This window comes from Barbatula barbatula (genome assembly GCF_947034865.1).
Source record: "Barbatula barbatula genome assembly, chromosome: 8".
Classification (NCBI taxonomy): Eukaryota; Metazoa; Chordata; class Actinopteri; order Cypriniformes; family Nemacheilidae; genus Barbatula; species Barbatula barbatula.
Genome location: NC_136771.1, coordinates 9265749 through 9290168, shown reverse-complemented (window position 1 = coordinate 9290168; position 24420 = coordinate 9265749). Strand labels below are relative to the sequence as shown.

At 38.3% G+C, this 24420-nt stretch overlaps 2 protein-coding genes across 2 annotated transcripts; one reads left to right on the top strand and one right to left on the bottom strand.

The window, feature by feature from the left end:
• Positions 1-1267: 1267 nt before the first annotated feature.
• On the top strand, positions 1268-7890 carry LOC306897581 (uncharacterized protein). The gene is made up of 6 exons (XM_079462428.1): positions 1268-1474; positions 1640-2551; positions 2679-2764; positions 4999-5536; positions 6399-6489; positions 6592-7890. Exons 1-6 carry the CDS (start codon positions 1433-1435, stop codon positions 6636-6638), a joined length of 1716 nt encoding a protein of 571 aa, XP_079318554.1. The 5' UTR covers positions 1268-1432; the 3' UTR covers positions 6639-7890.
• A 5720-nt stretch (positions 7891-13610) lies between these two features.
• On the bottom strand, positions 13611-16306 carry LOC306897304 (lectin-like). The gene is made up of 6 exons (XM_079461925.1): positions 16258-16306; positions 15854-15929; positions 15619-15761; positions 15362-15502; positions 15167-15281; positions 13611-14729 (listed from the first exon to the last, which is right to left on the bottom strand). Exons 1-6 carry the CDS (start codon positions 16258-16260, stop codon positions 14632-14634), a joined length of 576 nt encoding a protein of 191 aa, XP_079318051.1. The 5' UTR covers positions 16261-16306; the 3' UTR covers positions 13611-14631.
• Positions 16307-24420: the final 8114 nt, after the last annotated feature.

Genomic DNA, 24420 nt, shown 5'->3' with positions numbered 1-24420 from the left:
CTTATTATCCTCTTTAACCCAAAATGGGCACATATGTAAATGCAAACATACTGTTAAAACATACTGACTTGAAGCGTAATTTTGAACTTTGCTTATGTAATAAAAACTGTAAGCACAATGGGTCATTTGTTACTGATTACAACAAGATATGTTATATTTCCAGTTTTGCGAACATTTTTGCAATGAACCATGAACTAACATGAATAAATGCTGAAAAACTAAATTGTTCATTGTTATCCAGCACGTATTCCAGGGATAATAATAGAAAAATAATAGTCGTAATAATAGAAGTTGGTTTATTTATTTTATTCATGTTTGATATCAGTGAAAAACAAAATGTATTTAATTTGGTTGTCCGTGGTTGTTGTTTTGGTACGTTTCCTTATAATGGATTTTGGGAAAGAAAAGCTTAGCGTGAGATCTTTTACTTTGTCTGTTTATTGAGGGCTCATTCTTTGTTTGTTACAAGTTTTGACAGATATTTGGGCTTACCTGGTCGTTGTTTAGGTCGTTAAGCATAAGTCTTTTGAGTTTGTCATAGTGAATTCCTATGGAGAAAATCACTTGCTGCCATCCACGTGATTGAAAACCACCTTTCAGTGAGCTATTTTTAGAGTGTGCACGCGACGGCCGCATCGACACTGCAGACTGCTCAGTGCTACTTCTCCATGGCGAGGACGGCGCGTGGTTACAAATCATAACAAACTAATTTGAAAGTGGGGGGGGCACGAACATGATTTTGAAAAGTGGAGGGGATATGTCCCCCTTGTCCCCAGTGGAAATTACGCCCCTGGGAAAATATAGGGAACTCAGACATTCTTGTTTGTCAGGTTTGTCTGAACAATAGGCTTCTATAGCTGCGCATTCCTCCCATAACACAAAGTTTCTGGAGATTTTTGTCTACTCTGTTCACATACCTTTCTTTAGCCTGTGCCAATTTATAAATCTGATATCTACACTTTAACATTAATGAGAAACAAAAGCACACATTTAAATCAATAGCTGTTTTTCACACTTTCCTTAGCTAAACTAACAGGAAACCACATTTAATGCACATTAGGAAATAAATAATGTAAGTAAGTCCCATTACAATTTGTTCAAAATAAAATAGTTAACACGTAATGCATATGTATAGGCTATACTGTAAGAACAACAGCATTAATGCACTTTAATGATCTCGGCTGCTATGAAAAGATGAATCTAAGATAATATTTAAAACAGGTTTTGCCAGTCCAGAAAGTGAAAGTTGACTGTAAAAGGAAAAGACAGACAGAAAAAACATAGACAAGGTGTTTCGCACATGCTGCGGAGCTGTTTGGTAAATGGTACTTACTTTGGATTGAAGCACAGAGACTGAAGATAATACATTCATTCAAGTTCATTGAAACCTAAAGTGACGAAGCGACCGAAGGTTTGGCAGAGTAATGGAAGAATGAAGATGAAGATTATGGAGATTATGGAGAGAGCATCTGAGGTAAGAAACATAAACGCGAGTCAGAATGGGTAAAGATAAGATTTTAAATATTATTTTGTATATTCCGTTGTTTCTTTTGTACTTGTGAACTCAACAGAACTGAACATGTAAAGGAATTCTCTGAGCTTTAAACTAAATTAAATCACATCTTTTCTTTTCATGCAGAATAATGACCTGTCAGACGATGTTAAACTGGAGTCTATGTTGAGGAATCTGACTACAAATGAAAGTCCAAAAACACATTTACATGTGAACCCAGATACGACCAGTCAAAATGTGTCTAATTCTCTGGAGTTGGAAGAAGAAACAACTTGTAAAGAAGAAAATTTATTGGATAGCACAGTAAGGTCCGATGTTGATGGGGAATCAACTAAAAAGTCAGAAATAAAGGAAGTAAATAAAGATGGTTTCAAGGGTTTTCCAGATGAGGTTCCTCCATTGGAAAGAAGATTACCTCCTAGCCCTTTGTACATTCAAATACGGAAGAAAGATGATAAAGAGCTTATAACAGAGGAACCCATGGAGGCTGGAGCTGCATTTTTGCATAACAGTCAGAAGGAGAGTCCTTCTCGGTGCTCATGGGCATCCACATTTTACCTTCCAAAGTCCTCAGAAAGAGATGGTGTTTCACAAACAGAGTTGAAAGAGGAAGCTTGTGGCAGTGGTTCAGTCACTAAGTTAACTCGTCAAAGATATGTAAATTTTACTTACAGGTCAGGAAGGTCTGCTTCTGATCCAGAAGATACGCGTCTGATCCAAATGTCCAAAGAACCTAGACCTCTCTCAGCTCCAAGTGTTTCAAACTTGAATGAATATGAAGTGAATCCAATTGAAGGGTCAATAAAAGACTCCAGCAACTTGATCAAAGGAAGTTCTCCAACGGGGCGAAAGGATTCATGCATTGAAGAGAGCTTTGGAGTATGTGAACATGATACCTCCAAAATTCAAAATAAAGGAGTGAAAAATAAAATGAAGACTTTTACTAAGAAGATGATGGTAATGCTCAAGGAAAACCCCAATCGTGTGCGTATTGGCAGCAAGAGCAGTCAAGACAGTGTGGAAGAAGAGGCACAGTCTGTATGTTTATTTATGTGACCTTCATTTGTGGCTTTCACATAATTTCTAGATTATTTATAACATTATAATTACACAAATAGCTCAACTTGTCCTTTGCATTGTTTTTGAAATCGCAATGAATGACCAGTTGAATTCTATGGAAATGGAGGTTGAAGAACCATTGAGTCCACCACCACTGCCACCCAAAAGGGGAAGATATGTTCACTTAAAAAGGTCAGAATATACTTTTATTTAAAATATGTATTTAGGTTTATTATGAAAAGGACATTGCAAGTGTTTAGTTGGCAATCAGTTGTGGGGTAACCCAAAAGACTGCGTATGCTCTGGGTTTCCCTCTGGAACAACTTTCTGGAAAAAACATTTGAAAGAACAAATCACAAATAGGCATATCTGAAATTGTTTAAAACATGAGTCACAGTTTGACTGTGTTGTTTCTTATAGAACACAACTGGAATGTCCTGTTGAGTAATGTTAACAATGGACAATTATTTTTCTCTTAAAGGGGTAGCTATCATAAAATGCTAAATTAAATTGTTACAATTTGCTTACCCTGAAATGTCATTCTTAACCTGTATATGATTGTATATTTGTACACATGCACACATTGTATATGATTGTGTGTAGGAGAAGCAAATAATCATCCCAAGTCAGCAATAGTGCGTAAGTCTGCTATTTACCCTGCTATCTTGTTTTAACTGTTGAACTGGACTGTTGCCTGTTGTTAGTTAAGATCATTTGAGCTTGTTTATGTAATTACTCGTTGACTGAGTGTTAAATTGTTAGCGTTTGTTGTTCCGTTTGAGTACTGTGATACTGTATTAACATTAAGTAAAAGACCTGCGACTTTACCTGTGCGACTCCACCGAGCAAAGACACCGGCAATGCAAATCAGTATATTTAACATACCTTTTTGTTTTTTATTTTATGTGCATTACCACCAAGGTGAGCAATGCACATAACACTCGGCAGCTTTTTAAGACCTTTAACTCTCTGCTTTGCCCCTCCTCCACCCACTTCCTCTTTGACTGCTGAGGACTTTGCGGTATTTTTCACTGAGAAAAATACTGCAAAGCCATCAGCAAACAATTCTCAGCACCGCAGACCTCGGTACACACTACCCTCACTTCTAACATTGGACTCTCCTCTTTCGCGCCCCTGTCTGACACTGAAGTCACCCGACTTCTCTCTTGCCACCCCACCACCTGTCCGACTGACCCAATCCCCTCCCATCTCCTTCAGGCCACATCCACCACACTCACACACATCATCAACACCTCCCTGCTCATCGGCACTTTTCCATCCACATTCCGACAGGCCCAAGTCACGCTCCTTGCGAATTTACATTCACAAGGTTAGACCCTACCTCACTGAGCATGCGGCACAACTCCTTGTCCAGGCCCTGATAATCTGAAGGTTGTACTACTGCAATGCTCTCCTTGCTGGTCCTCCTGCAAAGGCTATCAAACCACTTCAGCTGGTTCAAAACGCAGCAGCATGCCAAATCTCCCCACAGCCCAAAAGGGCTCATGTGACACCCCTGATCACTGATGTTTGCATACAGGACTATCACTGGATCTCTGCGGCATACTTTCACACCCTACTACACTCCTACAGTCCATCAAGAACCCTGCGTTCAGCAAACGAGCAACGCCTTGTAATGCCTTCTCATAAGGGCACTAAATCCCTTTCCCGCTCATTCTCCTTCACAACCCCTTCCTGGTGAATCATTCTTCCCAATGCGGTCCGGTCAACCACATCTCTCACAACCTTCAAAAAACGAATACTTGACAGACAAATGAAAAAAAAAGCACACCAACCCTCTTCTCTCAACAGGTAGTGGTTTAGTTTTTGTTGAAACTAGTACCTTTGTATTAGCACCTATTGTACTATTGCTCTTTGTATGAAATATCGCTTATTGCTCCCCGAACTCTATGTAAGTCGCTTTGGATAAAAGCGTCGGCTAAATGACTAAATGTAAATATTTCTCCTGGAACCCTTCTGGAAAAATATTTTGAGAAATGTCTTAGTGGCGTTGTGTCCATACAATGGAAGTCAATGGAGGACAATGTTGATTGATTATCTTCTTCTGCAGAAGAAAGTCATACAGGTTTGAGATGACACGAGGGAGTGCAAAAACGTACCCAATCACAGCTTGTCTTATTTCTCGTTCTGTGACATATCTTTTAATGACGCAAACATGCTTTCAACATCAGACAGCTGTAAATGCTGACTCATAAGACCACTTGTTAGTACAATCATTATTGTACCCTGTAGGCAAATAATATCACAATGGATTTTACGGTTAATAAATCTAGGGATAAATATACAGATCACACTGGTCTTTAAAACGTGGTTTTAAAGAACATTAAACATAATAACATTTTACTGTACATCTATACTTGAAGTTAAATGCTAAAGGAATTTAACGTTTATGATGTTTTTCTAAGAACATTCACTTTAAGGGACTTTGAACTCAGCCTTGAACCAATCAACTTAATGGAGGAAATATTCACTGGGGAGGAATGGTTGCCTTATCTGCCCAGCAAAACCAGTTCACCTCAGAAGGACACTGGTAAACAAGTAACGCCAGAGGATGTTGTCCATGCAGAAAAAGATACTGAGCTTCATGTTCCTCAGATGACAACAGAGCATAACCAAACAGAGGACGGAAATGAAAATCAGACAGATGTGAAACAAGACATTATTTATGAAGATGATGAGACTATATCTGAGCTGGATAATAAAATAAAAGACAAAAAACACTTGCGTGAAAGAGAAGTTGAGACGAATGCACACATTTTCGCTATTCCTAAAGCTCTGCTATCAAATGCTGCAAAGCAACAAAGGCCATTCAGGATATCCACTGAGACAAATCACTCTGATGATGTCCTTGACTATATGGGCACGTTCATGATTCCCAAATATAACTTTCTATTAATGGAAAAGAGGTCATTGGACGTGTATGAGGACTTTTCAACATACAAGGTGAGATCTATAAGTGTGCAAAAAGTAATTTTTGGAGATACTGGTATCTAGCTTAACTCTAAAATATGTGGGTTGTTTCACCTGGGGGTAGGGTACAGTCGAGTACCACAGGGATGATCCAGTACACACTGAATTTTTGTAACATCCAGAAGTGATTCAAGCAAGTTTGAACTTCCGGCTCCATAGTCTCTTAAGTCAGTGGGGTTTTTGGTTAAATGCCGGAAATAAGGTCTGTAGTTAACAAAACCTCTAAATATTTTCATGTTTTACTCTACGACAAAATGATTTAGCAGTTGCTAACAATTTGCTAAAATCAATATATCCTTTGATGGGGAAGTTTAATGTCTTAAAGTCTCACAAATAAAACAACATGGACAAAAAAACATGAATGGGAATTAATTGACGGAATAATTACTTATCAGGGAAGGGAACACATTTGAAATAAAGTTTGAAAAAGTTGTTGGAGGCTTGGTGGTGGTGAGGTTGATGTCGATTGTTTATTTAGCCTTATGATAGCTTTTTACTTTTGCTGATTGTATTTGGTCTTTAAAATTCATAGAAGTAGGGTTTTTTTGTAAAGATTATCTTTGTAGACCAAATGTGTAAGTATAAATCTTTCAATCACTTATCAATCACAGACATTATTTTTGCGATCCTCCGAATGTCTATGGGAAAAATCCATAGGCTTTTGGTCAAGGGAACCAGTGTGGCACTAATATGTTTGCTGATATATTACTGGTAGACCAGCAATGTTAACCAAAGAGTTAAGAGACAGTGTGAATTAAATCTGTTAAAAAAACATATACAGGATATGCATATGAATAAATAATAAAACAGAAATCTCTTTCTGTCTCATATGAAGTCACTGGAATTGTTGGACAACTCTGCCCTCAAAAGTCGAATTCGTTTAAGCAAAAAGAGACCCCACCGACCACCTAAAAAATACAGAAAAGGTAAGAAATGTCATGGATGGATGGTCGGGGGTGCGGCCTACGACATTTGTATACTGTACAGCAAACCTCAAATATATCTCTTTTCCTCCTGGTCTTTCTCAGAAAAGGCACAAGGAATGAACAGCAAGTTCTACAAGATTCCCTCTTAGTTCCTGTATGACTACACCATCCTGAAATCCTCATCTTTCGACAGTATGTCTATTGCCATGTATTGTCCTCTGCATTCACTTAATTTCTCCGCTGTCCTTCTGAAACCTTGTATTTTTGCAATTAGTCAATTTTGTCACCCTTTTTGTGTCACTGGGTTATGTACTTAAATATCTAACAAATAAAAAGTATTCAAAAGTGCTTGTTGACTTTAACAACACAGTATGCACTGTAAGAACTTTCCTGTAGAATTTAAAGTAACTTACTGCCCGCTGTTTGCCAGTAACTTACGTTAAATTAACTGAAGTGCCTGAGACACATCAGAAATATGTTATATTTCTTAAATATAACAACTTGACCCCTCACCCAGCCAGCAAGCTTGTCAACTGGGGGTCTACCCCAGTCTTCAACTAAAACCTATGCGCAGGATCAGATCCCTTGTGACCATAGCAACCCACACCGAACCATCAAGATCAGACTATTTTACGACCCAATGGAATGTAGGGAAATGCACTCTCTTTATTCAATTTGGGGTTGGACATACAGAAATGTACATATATTCCTTTATAACCTTACCATGTATTGATGTTCTTGTTAACATGTCAGTCTGATACATTAACCCAAAGAGGTTTGAATGAATGTGTTTAACTACTAGAATTAATAGATTTGTAGTTACTCATTTAACCAAGATGATATTTAGATCATGTATTGGGTCCATGAACTGCATTTGTGATTTCCTTAATGTTAATGTTTATTGTGTTTTAGTAAATCTTTTCATATTAGATTTATTAAACCGCTTAGAAGTTTTCTTACGGAACATCCAATCAGCTTCCATATGCAAAACATATGTTGGAAGACAAAGGTTCTCTTTACTCGGACACCTACGTTTTTGCCAGGCTGCGGCTGTCTTTCCATATACAAATCCTCTGCATCAAACTGGTTCTAGTTGATCACTTCCAGCCGAGATCAACTGCATCTGGACACTTTCTTTTTGATGGGCAAGACATGCAAGTATCATACTTAGTCTTATTAATAGATGCATAGAGCATCATTAATCCTTTTAACAAAGGTGCTATCAATAAGAAACTGATGTTTTGTTCAGGCTATTGATCTTCTGAATATCAAATACTGTTGAATAAATCCATGCACTGTTCTTCTCTCTGCTTCAACTTCAACCTTCTTCCAATGCTAAATTGTGTGTGTATGTCAGATTATTATGTGTCTGGTCTAGGTAATAAAGTCTTGTTTTATGTCACACGTGATGTTGTTTATAATACATGCTCATAATCCGGAGTCCCTATCATTATGATTCTTGCTAAGTAATGCTAAGTGATTTCCCCAAATCACAAATTTGATCCAGATTATTATTATTGATCATAATATATTAAATTAATACCAATTTGGCTTGATATCTGTTTACTTTACAAAGGGTGGTGGAGAATATATTGCTTATAATTGTAATCAACACTCATGATAATTCTTACAAATTTGGGGGAGAATATTGTTTAAATAATACTGTTCCTCATTGAATCTCCTACATAACCTTACAGTAAACATACTGAATTAATATTCAGGATACCATTTAATTTGCTGTCATGATTCCGCTATCATGTCATGTTTATTCTTGGTCTTGCAGCGGAGTCATGGCATAGCCTTAGGTTTTGTGAGAAAGACATGGCTTTGTTTAGATTCTGACTTGCCATGTGCTTTCTCGTGTCTCGTCAGTGTTTCCCGCCCTTTTGTCTCGTTAACCTTCCCTGAGTGTTTCAGTACCCACACCTGACCTTTGTTAATTATCCTTTGTCTGTCTCCCTTTAAAACATCCTCGTGTTCTTTGTCCTGTGCTCGTTCATTGTATTTTGTGCCTTGGTCGTGTATGCTGTGTTTTCAATATCTAGTTCTTGGTCATTGTATTTTGGTGAGTCAGTGTAGTCTTGTCCTTAGTGTTTATTTTTTCCTGTCTTGTTTTACCCCCTCGTGGGTTTTTGTTTTCTGTTTAATATTATAATAAATTATCTGTTAACAAGACAGAAAAAAATGACAACTAGGACACGGACTAACTAGACTGGAAAAAATAAACACTAAGGACAAGACTACACTGCAGAGTAAACATGACATGTAAGCGGAATCATGGCATAAGCCCCCCCCTTAAATGAACACCTCCAGGTGTTCATCAAGGGGTAGACAAACAAGACAAGGCAGACTGGGAAACAGACAACATCCAACAAAACATAGTAAAAAATAACAAGGGCAGACAGGCAAGAATAATTAATGGGTTGGGGTGACACAATAAAAATAATAAACATGGGAGGGGGGGTGGGGTAACAACAAAGTTCACGGGAGGATGTCCAATAGGGTAAGGATAGGGTGGGAAAGTCTTAGTTCCCGGGGGCGCTCGCGAGCCCAGCTGCAGAGAAGCGGTGGAGAGCACGACTAGCTCCGTGCTGGAGGAGTCGAAGGGTGCAGAGGGTGAGGAGAGGCCCACAGCCCCGATTCGCAGGGTGCGGCCAGCGGGGGGGAAAACTGGGCTGGACTGAGACCCTGGGCTCCGGCCGATTCATGGCATACCTGATAAGGTCGGTGAAGCCCAGCGGTCTCAGCATTTGCATCTCCCACCCCGCTAGAGGTTGGTTGAGGCCGCCATTGAACAGGACCATCTGTTCCTGCTCACTGTGGACCATCTCCCCTGCCACCTCAAAGAAGCGGTCCGCAAACTCCAATACGTCGGAGTGCCCCTGACGTAAACCAAGGAGGCGACGAGCCTGGGTCGCTCGCCTTGCCTCCAATCTGCCTGCTGGATTTTGTCGCGGCTCGTTCATTCTGTCATGAACAGGTAAGGGAAGAACCCAATTGCAGGCAGACGTGGGGATGAAGGGGTTAACCCCTTCATTATGACAATTTGCTATATATGTATTTACAGGACAGTTTTATACAATACTTTACAATAATCTTTCTCTAGTAATACACTGTAAAATTTCCTAAATTCATTGTTACATTTTTCTGTTTACTGTAAAACTGTACAAAATGTAAATTACTGTATTGTAACATGTTTCAGTAAATAATACAAAATAAACAATGAAAAATACTGTTAGTTACTTAACTGTTTAATTGTAATACTTCACAGTTAATACTCTTTACAAACCGCAGTAACATTTATGATCATATAATCAATACACAATATTACAGTATTTGAAATCAAATCATTACCAAATTCCTAAGTTATAAGAAAAGTCAAACAATCTTCAACAGTATTTACTTTCAGCAGTTTTGTTCAAATCTGCAGTCACATATATACACACGGTATTTAAAATGAATTAATGAACAAATTCTGTCATAAGAACAATCGTCAATACTTACAAATAAAAAAAAACAATGGGTTTACTTAAAGTTGTCTGTAAAAACTTTCACAAAAGTGGCCAAATAATTAATTAATTGCATTGTAAATTCATTCAGCAAATACATACATTCAATATAATTAACTGAAGTCATCAGAATTTAAACTCAAAGAGCACACCTATCTCCAGGTGCAAACACTAAGACTCCAAATTATTAACACAACAATCAGAACTAAATGTGACCTGGAGCAATGTCCATGTGGATCCTAACAATGCTGACGTTGCAAACAGCATGGAAGAGGAGGAGTAAGAGGAAGAGGAAGACGAAGACGAAGACGAAGACGAGTAATCTCTGAAGAAATCCGTGCCACCCTATAGTTCATCATGTGCTCATACATGTGAGGACTACAAAAGAAGCTGAACAGTTAGTGCAACCGAACCTAAGCCGTTACAAGGTTGCATCTATTGTCTGTACTTTCAGGAGGGAAAATAGGTCATTTGCTTTGTTACTGTCATATATGTAGGCTAATGCTGTAGTGCATATAGATTGAATCCCCACTTTGTTTTCAGTGTAGTTTTTGCCACAGTCCTGGATGACCATAATTCAGCAATGGTCATTTCAATTTTACAGAACTAAGAGGCAGCCTTCTACAGGAGGTAGGAGAAGACTTCTCACAGCTTAGCAGGAGAATGTCCTGGTGAATATGGTAATTTCAAATAATGCCATCCGTTTGAGGGGAATCAAAACCCAAGTAGTTGAAGACCAGGTAGTTGTCCAAGGAATTGACTGCATCAGCATTTCCACTATTGACCGGATCATTCAGAGGAACCTAATAAGGACAAAGCAGCTGTTCCGTGTGCCGTGGTAAAGGAATTCAAACGGAGTTAAGGAGAAACGGTTCCAATATGTGCAGGTAACTGATATACAGTACAGAATTTTTACAGTGTAGAACAGGGACATGCACAGGAATTTTGAGGGGCAGTTGCTCTGACCTGAAAAAAGGGCAACCCCCCCCCCCCAAAAAAAACTCACAGGCTATATGAAGGACTGAGAATAACAGGATCTTTATTCATATATATATAAAGAAGTAAAACACTGAAATACAGCACTCAATCACCTTAACTAGTACTAATAATAATAACAGAAAAACATAACTCCCTGAAATATCTCTCCCTCAGCCTCTTTTCAGTGGGCATCTTGGCTTTAAACAATACCCAAAATAGTGAAAGGATTTAGGCATTTAACCATTTAGATTAAAATAATTAATGTGATGCATAGCTTCCATCATTAATTCTTCTTGCTCAAACGAAATGTGAGAAACTAACTATCAGCAGAGACGTAGCTTAGTTTGCCTAATGCCTACCTACCAAAAAAAATTGTAGCCTAGGCTGCCTGTCTGCAAGCAATCTGTCTTATTATTTAGGCTAAACGTGGCAAACTCAGCCTGGATTTTTGAAGATTTTAATTAATTTCATAAAACTTGATGATGATGATCGTTCGTTTGTTATACATCACAAAATCACCTTTTCTGACAACGTTATGGTGGCTATTTCCATAACACAAAAAAGGAGGACACTCAGCATTTAGTGAGGCAAGAATAATCGCATAGGACTCTGGTGTACTCGCAACTACAATACAATTTTGTGCATCATATTGATGGTCTCATGATACAGTGATTCTGAAACAGTCTACTCGTTTTTTTTTTAAATTGTCTGGCAATGAATATTTGACCTAAGCTTAAGGGAAGATGTACCTGCAGCTCGTCGATTACTTTTGTTTTTCTGTGCTGGCATGTCGCAGGTCCCTTGACTACAAACGTCCACTTCACAGCGACATCCATGAAAAGTGTCTCTACTGTTTTTTTATATAAAGTTGTGCTCTTTTGTCCATTCCGGACTAAAGGATGTCTGACGTTTCAGCAAGTTACCGTTATGATGTGACGAAGCCAGCATGTGGACTCCACTTCCACGTCGTGGAGGCTTGTTTACGTTATTAACCAATTATATATCAGATATTTATTTGACACCTCTTTCAGCCAATCATTTGTTTGACCGGAGATCTTACGGCGTCAGACGCTATGCTGCTGCGTCCCAATAAATGTTCTAAAGCGGGTTTTGTTTAGGCCGATTCAGGACAACTCCAAAAACGAGTACAAATGAGTGTCTGGTTTGAGGCTGCCCCGGACGCCGGACAGGGGGCTTAAAATCCTGGCTGTCCGGACGAAACCCAGAAGTATGGCCACCCTAGACAACGTTGAGTCGTATCACCCGATAACCCCGACAATGTCCTTCTAGGGATAAAGGGCATTGCCGCTCATGCAGGCTCAGCTCAGGTGCCGGTCGCGTGCAGCGCTGCACCCACGTAAACAGAGTTTGCCCTTCCCCTTCTGACTTTTACTTTAGTTGCCCGAATACGGAAGTGAATGAGGCTTTTCGCGTTTTTTTTCTCTAGATGTATGTGAAATTCTGCATCCATTGTATGATTTATTTATTTTCCACCTCGGAAGGGCAACGTGAGTCGAGAAGGGCATATGGGCAGTTGCCCGGGCAACCTGAGCAACCCCCCTGTGCACGTCCCTGGTGTAGAATATGGCCTGTCTCTCCTGCACATCAATACTGTATTTGTAGTACAGTACTGTAATATTAGATTTTTTACTTCTGTATAGGATCTTTGAGCTGGATGCCATGTCTGATCCACATGAGTACATCTTCATTGATGAGGCAGGGTTCAACCTGATAAAAAGGCGCAAAAGAGGGTACAACATCCTTGGTCACTGTCACAGAGACATCCAGAGTTCTTCAAATAACACATGGAGGACGTAAAATGCCATATTTATATTTATTCAAGTTCTCCCAAGCCATTAAAGCGCAAGGTGCTCACAGGTGCCAAAGCATAGCAAAAATAAAAGGAAACAAGTTCAATAAACAAACATAAATCAATAACCTTGCATCAGGTCTACTACTTCAATCAGAGTACTCAGCAGTTACTGCATTCACTACCACCAGTCTTAGCCCTCTCAATCACTCCTCCAGGTGAGAATTTATACACCTGGGTACAACCATTTTTCAGAAATAATCACATGGGGAAGTAATAATACCATGAACAGATGAGAAATATCCAGAAAAGTTATTACATGATCAAAAAACCCCATCTCCCTCTGCATAGAGATTTAAATAACACAGTCCACACTTGTGTGTTTGTGCATGTTTGCGAATTTATGTTTCTGCGTGAGTGTGTTTGCATGTTTCTACATCTGTGAGTGTGATGTGTATGTATGTGCGTGCGTTATATTTATGTGTTTGCATGTGCTTTTTTGTGGATGTTTGTGTGCGTGTGCTTGCATTTGTATAATTGTGTGTGCCTGCGTGTGTTTGTGTATGTTTTTGCGTATGTACTATTTAAGGGACAGTTCTCCCCAAAATTAAAAATTTTCATTATTTACTCACCCTCTGACATTTACATATACATTTAGTCATTTAGCAGACGCTTTTATCCAAAGCGACTTACAAAGAATTCAGGGAGCAATAAGCGATATGTCATACAATACATACATATGACATATGTTGTGGAAATTTCTTATTCCTTAAACTAGGTGAGTCAGCCCAGACAAACGCAACGCACAGAGAAACATGTTCTTTGCAAATAATTTTATTGTCGTTTAATCTGCATCATAAGCAATGAGCATGGTACATAAAAAAGGCACTCCTTCCTCCTGCACACAAGGATTATATAGTATTCAAACGTGACACCCCTTCCTTTGCCCTCCAGCAAGAATCCCGAGCTGGTTTACGAGAACTGATGCCCGTTATCCCAAACAGAACATGCAGAGTGGTATGACGCGTATAGAGAAAAACATGATAAACACCTTAAAAAACAAAGATAGAATAACAGGAAGAAAACCAAAGATAAACACTTCATGAAGCAAGACTAGAAAATTTCCATTACATATGACAATATGTCATACTCTTGACATTTTAAACCTGTGTGGCTATCTTTCTTCTGCAAAACACAAAAGAAGATATTTTGAAGAATGTTGGTAACCAAACAGCGACGGCATCCATGCACTTCTATTGGCATTAAAAAAATGCACATTTGGAAATCCGATGGACAGCAACGATATAGCTGCACATCAACCCCTGCAGGGGACACTGGGCAGTGCTTTATACCTTCTTTTAAGAGTTATTAGTAATAAGTAATTCAACATTTTAGTGGAGAGAGTAATTTGTCCGGTAATCTTTACACTATTGATTAAGTAGTAGGTAACTCATTAATTACTTTTTCAGATTAACTTGCCGAATACTGGTTGTGAGAAGTGCAGGTACGCAAGAAACAGTAAAGGTATGCTAAATATTAATATAGAGAAGAACTGGCATGTACCGGCCCACTTCAAGCACTGACACTGGGGTGTTACAATGCCACCTATTTAGATGACCACTCAAGTGAAAAATTCAAAGAAAAGTATCTGTAAAATCCATAAAAATCCATTTTTAAAAACATTTACAGTATTCAATCATTAATATTCATTAAAAAATTTGAAAAAATCTTGATTACAATAGTACATATTTTCATTTTAAAGGAATATTTTTATTTTTGTAAATGTTTTATTGATGCGGAAGAGAAAACAAATATGCAGTATATTAAATGCTGTTAAAAATAATCTCAGGTCTCAGTCTTCTCATCCATGAGACCCTTTCGTTCGAAGGCGCATATGTAGTTTTTTCTGACTGAACAAGAGTCATCATTCCATTTGCCAACATCTGAAAATGAAAGAGAAAGATTAACATACCTAAAATGTACAGTATGTAAATGTTAAAATTATTGATATTGGCTATTGTGTTGTATTTTTGAATATTAATACATTATGTTTGTCAGATACTTTTACTCAAAGCAACAGTTTTTGTTTTGTGGGGCTCAAACCCATGATAGCACAATCTTCACAAACATTTAACCAAAATATTTGTCAAGTCTCTTTTTCTTTTTATGTAATTTTAATGTCATTGGCTAATGTTGGTTGACTGGCTGAAGAGATCTAAAACCCAAATTCCCAAAGCATTTGTAAAACTTATTTTGAAAAATAAGAGAACAATATTTCACACTTTTTGTGAACAATATTTTGTAAATCTATTATTTTATGTAGCAATCTGGCTCCCATCAAATTCTCTGCTTTTTTCACTGAATCCATTTCCTCTCTTACGGTTCCAGTTCATCTCCAAACATTCTTCTGTTGCTTTGAAAAGGTTGTTGGGCTCCCCAGGTGTCCAAATTTGATAGTCCCAGAAACTACCATCAATCCAAAGAAATTTTCCAGACTAAAGGGGTGAAAAAAACAGTGTATATGTGATATAATATTTGTCCTAATTTTTGAACCTCCACGCATTTCTTTTTTTACCTTTAAAAATTCGAAACCTCCAAGCCAGACGCGCAGGTTCCTTGGGTTAAACTTCACCACAATGGCGAGCAAGTCATAATTGTCTATTTTACTATGCACCGACACCAGGTGTCCACCAGGGGCTTTAGCTCTACAGCTGAACTGGGTTTAAAAAAAGAACAAACTTTTAATTACTATAATAGTTATCCTAAATATCCTATATACTGTATGATGTAAAATAATTCCACATATGCAGAATAAAAATGTCCCAATGCTACCTCTGCCTGAGAGAAGTTTAAAGGGTTTTTGAAGTATTGGACGCAGAACTTGTCCAATTTGAACCAATTGTTAAAGCCATCAACATTACAGTATTTAGGCAATTGACTATATGCTGTGACGTTCACATAGCCGGTCGAACCTCCTAAATGACAAAATTACATTGATCACATTATTTTTCTTGGACACATCATGACCTTTTCGTCAACAAATAATGCATTAAAGTATTAAAAATACCTCTCTTCACAGTCAAAACGTTACCAGTCCCCCAAAGAAGTGTTAACAGCCAGATAAACCTTGTTCCTGATTTATACTGTGAAAGCGAAAATGTGTATAAGTATTTTGCCAAATTGCATGTAATAATATATCTTTATTCATTCAAAAAAGTTTTTTAAAGTATGTCTGCCACCCCATAGGCCCTATCTACAAATAGTTACAAATTCTCAGGAAAAACGTTAAGATTAAACTCTTTGAAGAATAAAACATCAGTTTAGATATACTGACATTTACAGCTATAATGTTTAACAGAGATGTTTTTTGTTACTGAAATAGACATTATTTACGCAAGAATAGCTTTAATTCCACAATATTATACTTGTTATTTATTGTATGCAAAATATATTTGTGGTAGAAGGACTTACCATCTTCCAGGTTTATCTTCTATCTCTCTTTACAGTAACTTTTGAATTTGCCTCACCTTGTGCTACCTATTTTATACAGTACCATTCTGATCATTTTCACAACTCCTCCCTCATCTCTGAATCACACAGGGAACTCTTTCACACATACTGTAGACACTACACTGGCTGGCCTTAACTTTACAGCTTACAGTTGCTACTCACCCTATTGTCTTAAATGTAAATGTAAATGTTAACATCTATGGTTCTCCGGTGTTGCAACTCTTGTGTTTTCGTTCTTGGATTATTAAAGTTGCTTGTTTTGTATCTCCTCGTCTGTAGTCCTTGGTGTTCCATTACAGAATAAGACAGCTTTTTTGTATATTTTGTAGCTTTCATACAACACATACTCAGTGTCAACTTGCATTGACACTTAGGCCTACTGTAAGTCACTTTTCAAATGCATACATTTTATTGCACTTAATAAAATATTCAACGGTGTGATGCCTTCAAACTAAAATGCTGAGCTTTTCCGAACTGTCAGATTGATACTAGGGGAAATTTTTGAAAAACTTTGACATGCCACACTTTTTGGGATGTTTGAAGATCAAAGTATGAAGAGTGTAGTATATACGCATTGCACGAGCCTCGTCAGGCTCATAATCTAGGGCCCCTGCTCTTCGCATTATTCATGCTACCTCTAGGAGATATAATAAAGCGACACATAGTTATCTTTCACTGATATGCTGATGATTCTCTACTTTATATTTCCTCAAAGCCTCATGAAACACAGCAGTTCCATCGAATAATAGAATGCATAGTCGATATTAAAAACTGGATGAGTAAAAACGTTTTATTACTGAACCTGGACAAAACAGAAGTGTTATTTATTGGACCTAAAACCGCCAAACGTAACAACCAAGAATCCTGCTTAACTACTGACGGATGTAAAACCTTAATCTTGGCATTTTATTCTATAGAAATCTATTTCGCCAACACCTGTAAATCTGCGTTTTTACATCTTAAGAATATATCTCAACTACGTCATATGCTGTCACTATCAGATGCAGAGAAGTTAATTCATGCATTCATGTTTGGTGTTTGCCTTGCAGGCTTATTACAAAGACCTCAACTGGTCCAAAACGCGGCAGCTCGAGTTCTTACATGTGCAAAAAGTATGAGCGTATTTGCCCAGTTCTGTCAAACTTGCACTGGTTACCTATAAAGCATCGCAATAATTTTAAAATCTTGCTTGTTACCTATAAAGCCCTACATGGTTTAGCTCCTCAGTAGTTGAGTGAAATTCTCTTGTATTACAGTCCTTCACGTGCACTACGCTCTCAGACATCCGGTCAGTTGGTAATACCTATCATTTCAAAAACAAGTGCAGGTGTTAGATCCTTTCCTATCTAGCGCCAAAACTTTGGAACAGTCGTTTTACATCATCCTCTGTTCAGTTATTTTGTTTTCTAGTTTTTCCCCCTCGTGGGAAGTTTTTGGTTTGCATTTTTTAATACTCTTTTAGTTACCTTGTCTGTCCCCTATCGTGGGTTTAAATTTTATTCTGTTATTAAAGTCTTGTTTGCTACCCGTAACCGTTGCCTGCATCTGGGTTCTTCCCTATGTAGTGCATGCCCAGTACTGGTTTGGAGGAAGGTTCTTCATCCGATGGGTTGTGCATATGGGACAGAGCCTCCGCACGGGAGTTCTTTGACCCAGGTTGATAGGATATCTGAAACTGGAAATGTTTAAAAAAAACATTGACATGTGTTTAACCATTTAGGGTCTTTGAGGTACTGGAGGTTCTTGTGATCTGTTAGAATGAGATCTAGCCAATGCCTCCACCCTTCCAATGTCAGTTTCACAGCCAGTAACTCCCGAACTTCTAATTTGACTCAAGATTCCATTTTCATGTAAGGATAAAAGCGTCCATTTTCAGAGAAAAGACCTTAGATGGACTTTACATTCAACATGATAAATAGATTGTCACCTCATGCATGATACCACATCCCCGTTATCACACCCCTTAATCACAAATGGTCTAAAGTTCATCACTCTTCATCATGCACAAAATGACCTTCTAAAATAAAAGTGCCTTGTTAATGTTCATTTAACACACGCTTTACTCTCTTACTTTTTTTCTTCTTGAATATATATTGATTTTCTACTATTGAATTGTAATATATGTTTAACATATAATAATTTTTCTCCCCTGGATGATTTATATTATTATTTTTCATTGCCTAAATCATTTTTTTGTTGTCCGACACATTCTTTGTTGCGGTTTTTGGAACGAGCAAAACCATAACATGCAGTTGCCAATCTCTTTTAATCTTCACTTGACATTACAAACCGAAATAACTTCACGACCATTTAGGGTCTTTGAGGTACTGGAGGTTCTTGTGATCTGTTAGAATGAGATCTAGCCAATGCCTCCACCCTTCCAATGTCAGTTTCACAGCCAGTAACTCCCGAACTTCAACACATCATAGTTCCTTTCCGCCGGGGTGAGTTTATGGGAGTAAAAAGCACATGGATGGAGAGTAGGAGGATTCCCTCATTCTTTCCGCTCATTCTTTGTTGCGGTTTTTGGAACGAGCAAAACCATAACATGCAGTTGCCAATCTCTTTTAATCTTCACTTGACATTACAAACCGAAATAACTTCACGAATGTCCTCACCAAACATTGTAGACCATTGCTTTTTGTTTATTTCAAATTAAATTAATTATATTTACTATTAATTATAAGATTCCATTTACAGCGTCCATTTCCAGAGAAAGTCCTTGGAGGGTCTTTACTTTCAACATGACAAATAGATTGTCACCTCGTGTGTGATACCACATCCACTTTCTCACATCTCACATTTAAATGGTCTGAAGTTCATCGGTCTTCATCATGTACAAAATTACCTTTTAAAATAATAATGCCTTCATTATGTTCATTTAATCCAAGATCATTTAAAGGGTACCAAAATGTACATTTCATCCATCTGTGTGTTCCCTGAGAATAAATCCATAACCTTCGAATTGTTAGCGCCATACTCTAGTCTAAGGTTATTTACAGAACAGAAACAGAATAGCTGTGCTGTATTGATGTCTGTATGTGAACTAGTTTTGTCATTAAAATCTTTATTATCCTGTTTGTTGTATTCAGTTCTTAACTGGTTATGCACTATATTGCATAGAAATATCGTTGTATGATGTCATAATTTACATTTCATGTGTGGTTCTTCTTAAGTACTTGGTTTAATTTTTTTATAACAACCAAAGCTGGAGAATCTTTGGCCTGTTCTTATTTGTGTCATCAGAGCTGTGCCATTGAATTGCAGAACCACAAACACCACACCAACAGCAGGCTGCAAACATGTTAGACTTTTAAAAACATGTACTTCAGTACTTTTACTTAAGTAGACATCTGACTGTAGTACTTTTACTTGAACTTGAGTAAAATTTTGCAAGGGGTATCTGTACTTTTACTCAAGTAATGAACCTGTGTACTCTGTCCGATATGTTTTTAAAAGTACTTGAGTTTCAAGAGTACGAGAATGTTAAAGGAATTTAAAGTAAAATAAAGTAATTTTCATCCTTTTACCATGTTGCTTTATTTAACATTTCTCACTTGCCAACAAGGCAATAGCACAATGGCAACGCTCTGACAAACCTCTGCTAGAGTTTTAATGGATTTTTGCACCCACATTTGAACCAAACCGTTTTAAACACACCGCATACTCAAGAACATCAAAGCAAATACTCTGCTTACTTTAATGTGTAATATTAGAAAATAAATTTAAGCTAAAAATTGTGTGTACATGTGAGTTTCTCTGTGGCGTTTCATCAAAACCTAGGTTATGTCGAACCACAACGAAACCAAATAATCCCACATACATAACCACAAAACTTAAAGTAGTAAAAAATAACCCACAGCCAGATGTTGTCATAACCACCACCAACGACTACGTCAATCGACTATGAGACTAAAATATAAACCAACCATTGATCAGATTCAGCAAACAAGATTAAATATAAACCATGTCTTACCTTGTCGCAGGATTGTTTAGCCTTGATTCTTTTCATTTTTAAGTTAATCCTGGCATAGCCAGTGGCAAATCACGCAAAAATACATAAACAATAAACTGCTACTGTGCAACAATGTCTTTCCGATATTTTTTTCATTTTTCACAGATAGCGTTTTACATTATAAATGAAATACAATAACAATAGTGTAAATTATTCAATTTATTAAAATTATTAAATGGATGCCAACTAATTGGGAAAATAAAGAGCTCCCCACTACCCCTAACCTCACAGTTGATTCCAAAACCACTGTTAGCCATTTTGTAAGCAGTTGTTTATTTTATTGAAAATAAATGCCTGTATATGATCAAAAATGTGGAAAATGCAGACAAACGAGTTCAGCCAAAAAGAGTTTCGAACCATTACGATGATGTCACATCAAACTATATCATCGGTCTTACCGACTACGTCAATGACGCTACTGGTGACTTAACGGTGTTTATACATTCTCAAATACACATGCTTCCGACGACCATGCTACATGTACACATCAGTGTAAAGTAGTTTAATTATCTTTAATGAGTCTCATTATGCACACGTACATTGTTTCAACTATTTTTTCTGAACGCTAGGGCCATACGCAAACGTATGAAATCAATAAACCTAAACTAGCAAAGAAGGCAATATAGCAATGTTCTGACACACCTCTGAACCTGACCGTGTTATACACGCAGCATAGAGCAAAGAAGAGAACGTAATAATGATTAAAGAAAATCAGCTGACCGGTCGCGATGTTTTCAAGTCAAAAAATATTTTGAAATATGTTATATTTAGCATTTTATATTATTCTATTGGCTATACTTACCCTTACCTTTATTCTTTATTCATATAAAATACCCCAAATTGCATGAAAATAACACACAAAATACATATTCTTCAATCGTGCATTTCTTAGCTTCTTGTTTTGGTGAAGAAATGTCACTTTTGCTTTATCACGGATGTCCAGAATGAGGAAGTGTACACAGGACGTGTCATGCAGACGAGGTCACGTATGACTATGTGAGATGATTGACAGCTGTACAGCAAATGACAGAGCTCTGAGGTCTGGGAGATTGATTGCTGAAAGGCTGACCCAATAAGTGGCGCCTGCACAATCCAATCACGTTTGCGGGGAAAAAACAAATAGATGGTTTTCGAGATTTTTATTTTTTCCTTATTAGAAGTAACAGGTAATTACGGTTATGGATAGAAATGTAGCGGAGTAAAGAGTACAATATTTTCCTCTCAAATGTACTTGAGTAAAGTCATGAGTTCTCCCCAAAAATGATACTCAAGTAAAGTACAGATCCCTCAAAATTGTACTTAAGTACTGTACTCGAGTAAATGTACTCCGTTACTATTCGGCTCTGGATACAACACAGATAGTTGTACCAAAGAGCCGTCAACAAATGCTTTTCCAGGCGGCTCACTGTAATCCGATGGCCGGGCACTTAGGACAGGTAGCAATCTTTAATCGTCTAACGACCCGATTTTTCTGGCCGTGCATTCCATAGAAAGTGTGCAGGTGGTACGTGCAGGTGGTAATTTGCTTGGCGGGGAGCAAATTACGTTTGTGGTGAATATCCGCCACCTACTCCACGGGAGTGTACATGAGCCACAATTAACCATGCAGCGTAATAACAAGCACAGGAGACAGGTGTATTAACTTCAGTACTGCTAACTTTACGTTCCATGAGGTAAAGTTTTCCAGCATTTGCAACATGTTTGTAATGCTGTCACAAAGAAGACATCGGGCAGCTGCTCGACGATCTAGCAGATAGAGAGGGATGAAAAGAAACAAAAAGTGTAGAACATTTAATAAAACCCAAAGTTGACTTGGCTTTGGCTTTTGGCTTTTGGCTTTGGGCTTTGGGCAGGGGCAACAGGACAAGACGGGGATTAAGACAAACGATCCAGCACAGGACAGAAAACATAAGGACATTAAGAAGGACGAGGCTAAGACCCAAGACAGGAGAGCATATTGCACAAAGAATCAAACAATGGCCATTTTCTTCCAAACACAAGACACGGGACTGTCATGATCCTCTCACTCCAAACTAGAAATACAACCACAAGAAGAGCAGGATCATGATATAGAACAGTTAAGTTCAATAAGTTATTGGAGAAATCAAATATTACCGGTTTTTAAAATAAACCCAACCGTTTTCCACTGTCTCATACTTTGCAGATGTGGGCAAGTGGAATGATTTCAAGAAAAATGTATATGTGCATAGCTGGCAGAAGCTTGTGGAAGAAGCTCTGTCAGATGAAGCAACCATCACACACACTCCATAGTTACAATGTTATGTGTAAAACTAAAAGCCTTACACTGTCTTATATGATTCAATATGATCTAATGTGTCATATGGAGAGATTATGGTTTATTTTATTTTGTGTGTATTGGCACTGGTTTGTTTTCTTTCCTTATTTGATCTTATGTTTTTGTTGTGATTTTATTTTATACACGCTATCATGTTGGTGGTTGTTTGATCAGGAGTTGGAATGTGTGGTAACGCCCCCGTGTTCTTCTGGGTGCCCGGACCACAGCTGATTAGATGGGCAGCTGTTGGTGATTGCCACGTCAAATCGCAGACTGTTAAAGGAGCGAAGGAACTGAGGTGGCGTGTGTCTGTGGCCCCGCGAACTCTGTTGTTGCAACTCTGTCCCCACGTTATTGCTCGATTGTTTATGCTGCTATAAAGTTATTGCTGGATTGTTTATGCTGCCACCGCGATCATCGCCCGGATAAATGTCTGCTTGTGTCGAAGCCTGAAGTTCTTTTGCTGAGGTGCCGGTTCTGCTGTCGGCTCTGTGTGGGTTTCGTCTCTTCCTCGATTGTGCTGTGATTGCTGACGTCCTCTGCTGTGCTGCTCGAGCCCCACCTTGTCCCTCCTGGTCCCGTGATTTGAGGAGCGCTGTTCAACGAGACTGGGAGTTAGATTCGTCTGCTCCCAGTTCATGGGTGAGTGACGTTGCCACTACATTATGCTGTCTTGCCCGTCCAAAGTTAAGATCCACGTCACGGTCTCATCTAAATTGGAGAGCGTCGGGCTGTCCACTATAGTCTTACTGTTATAACTTATTCACGGATTGTAGTGCCTTACTTGATTGTTGCACGATTGATAATTTTTGTGCAGTGCTGTGTTGATGCTGTGTTTATCTATTGTGGAGATACTGGCGGCTTTCTTCCTGTTGTGTGAGTGTTGTGTTGGTGCGTGCGGTGATTGACAGGTGGCCTGCTGCGTATACGTCACTGCCTAGTGCGAGACGGACTTGAGAGCGAGAGAGGGACTGCTTATGGACTGTGTATCTATGGACTTCCAGTGGACTTGAACGTGTTGCTTGATGCCCCGCTTCTACTTGATTAATGGTTTTAAGAGTCTGATTGAGAGTATGCGGGCACCGCATTATTTTTATAGAATTAGTTATAATAAATATATATTTTTTTACTGAATTTGTTGTCTTGGTGAATTTGTTGTGTTGCTCCCACCAAATTACAATAACTTGCAGTTAAAGTATTTCTTATTTAATCGAGTCCCAGCTCTTCAATTGGGTGGCGTAGTCGAGCTATATACCCGTCACATTTGGCGTAGTCGGCAGGGTTTGGTTTGGAGCTTCACATACAGGTTAGCCAAATTACATAACTTGTTATAATTTATTACAATTATTGTTTTTCTTTTTCTGTATCTGTTTTGAACATGATGATGATGCCAATTTATGCGGGTGCACCTTGGATTCCTAAATTTAAAGGGGTGGGGGGTGATTTAAAATTTGGTGAGTGGAAAGAACAAATTCAGAGTTTGTTGCAGACACGAGAGTTTAATGAGCAGCAAAAAGTCAGTATAGTGTTGGGGGCCTTAATAGATGAAGCTAAGCGGGAGGTTTGTGTTTTAGGGGATACGGATCGTGATACTGTAGTAAAAATTCTGAGACATCTAGATACTCTGTATGGAGATCAGGTTCCTGTGGCAAATTTGAGATTACAATTTTTTAGCTGCACACAAAATCCCAGTGAGAGTTTAAGATCTTATGTGCTCAGGTTGCGGGAACTGTTCTGTAGATTAAAGAAGCGAGACCCAGATGGCCCTCTTGATGAATGTCACTTGCTAGACCAGCTCTTGATGGGACTCCGT

Excerpts from the sequence above, each read along its gene's own strand:
- LOC306897581 (XM_079462428.1), top strand. The coding sequence starts at position 1,433 with ATGAAGATGAAGATTATGGAGATTATGGAGAGAGCATCTGAG. Across the intron at positions 1,475-1,639 it reads TTATGGAGAGAGCATCTGAG|AATAATGACCTGTCAGACGA; the intron begins GTAAGAAACATA and ends CTTTTCATGCAG. Across the intron at positions 2,552-2,678 it reads TGGAAGAAGAGGCACAGTCT|TTGAATTCTATGGAAATGGA; the intron begins GTATGTTTATTT and ends ATGAATGACCAG.
- LOC306897304 (XM_079461925.1), bottom strand. Across the intron at positions 15,503-15,618 it reads TAAACTTCTCTCAGGCAGAG|TTCAGCTGTAGAGCTAAAGC; the intron begins GTAGCATTGGGA and ends TTTTAAACCCAG. Across the intron at positions 15,282-15,361 it reads GAGGTTTCGAATTTTTAAAG|TCTGGAAAATTTCTTTGGAT; the intron begins GTAAAAAAAGAA and ends TCACCCCTTTAG.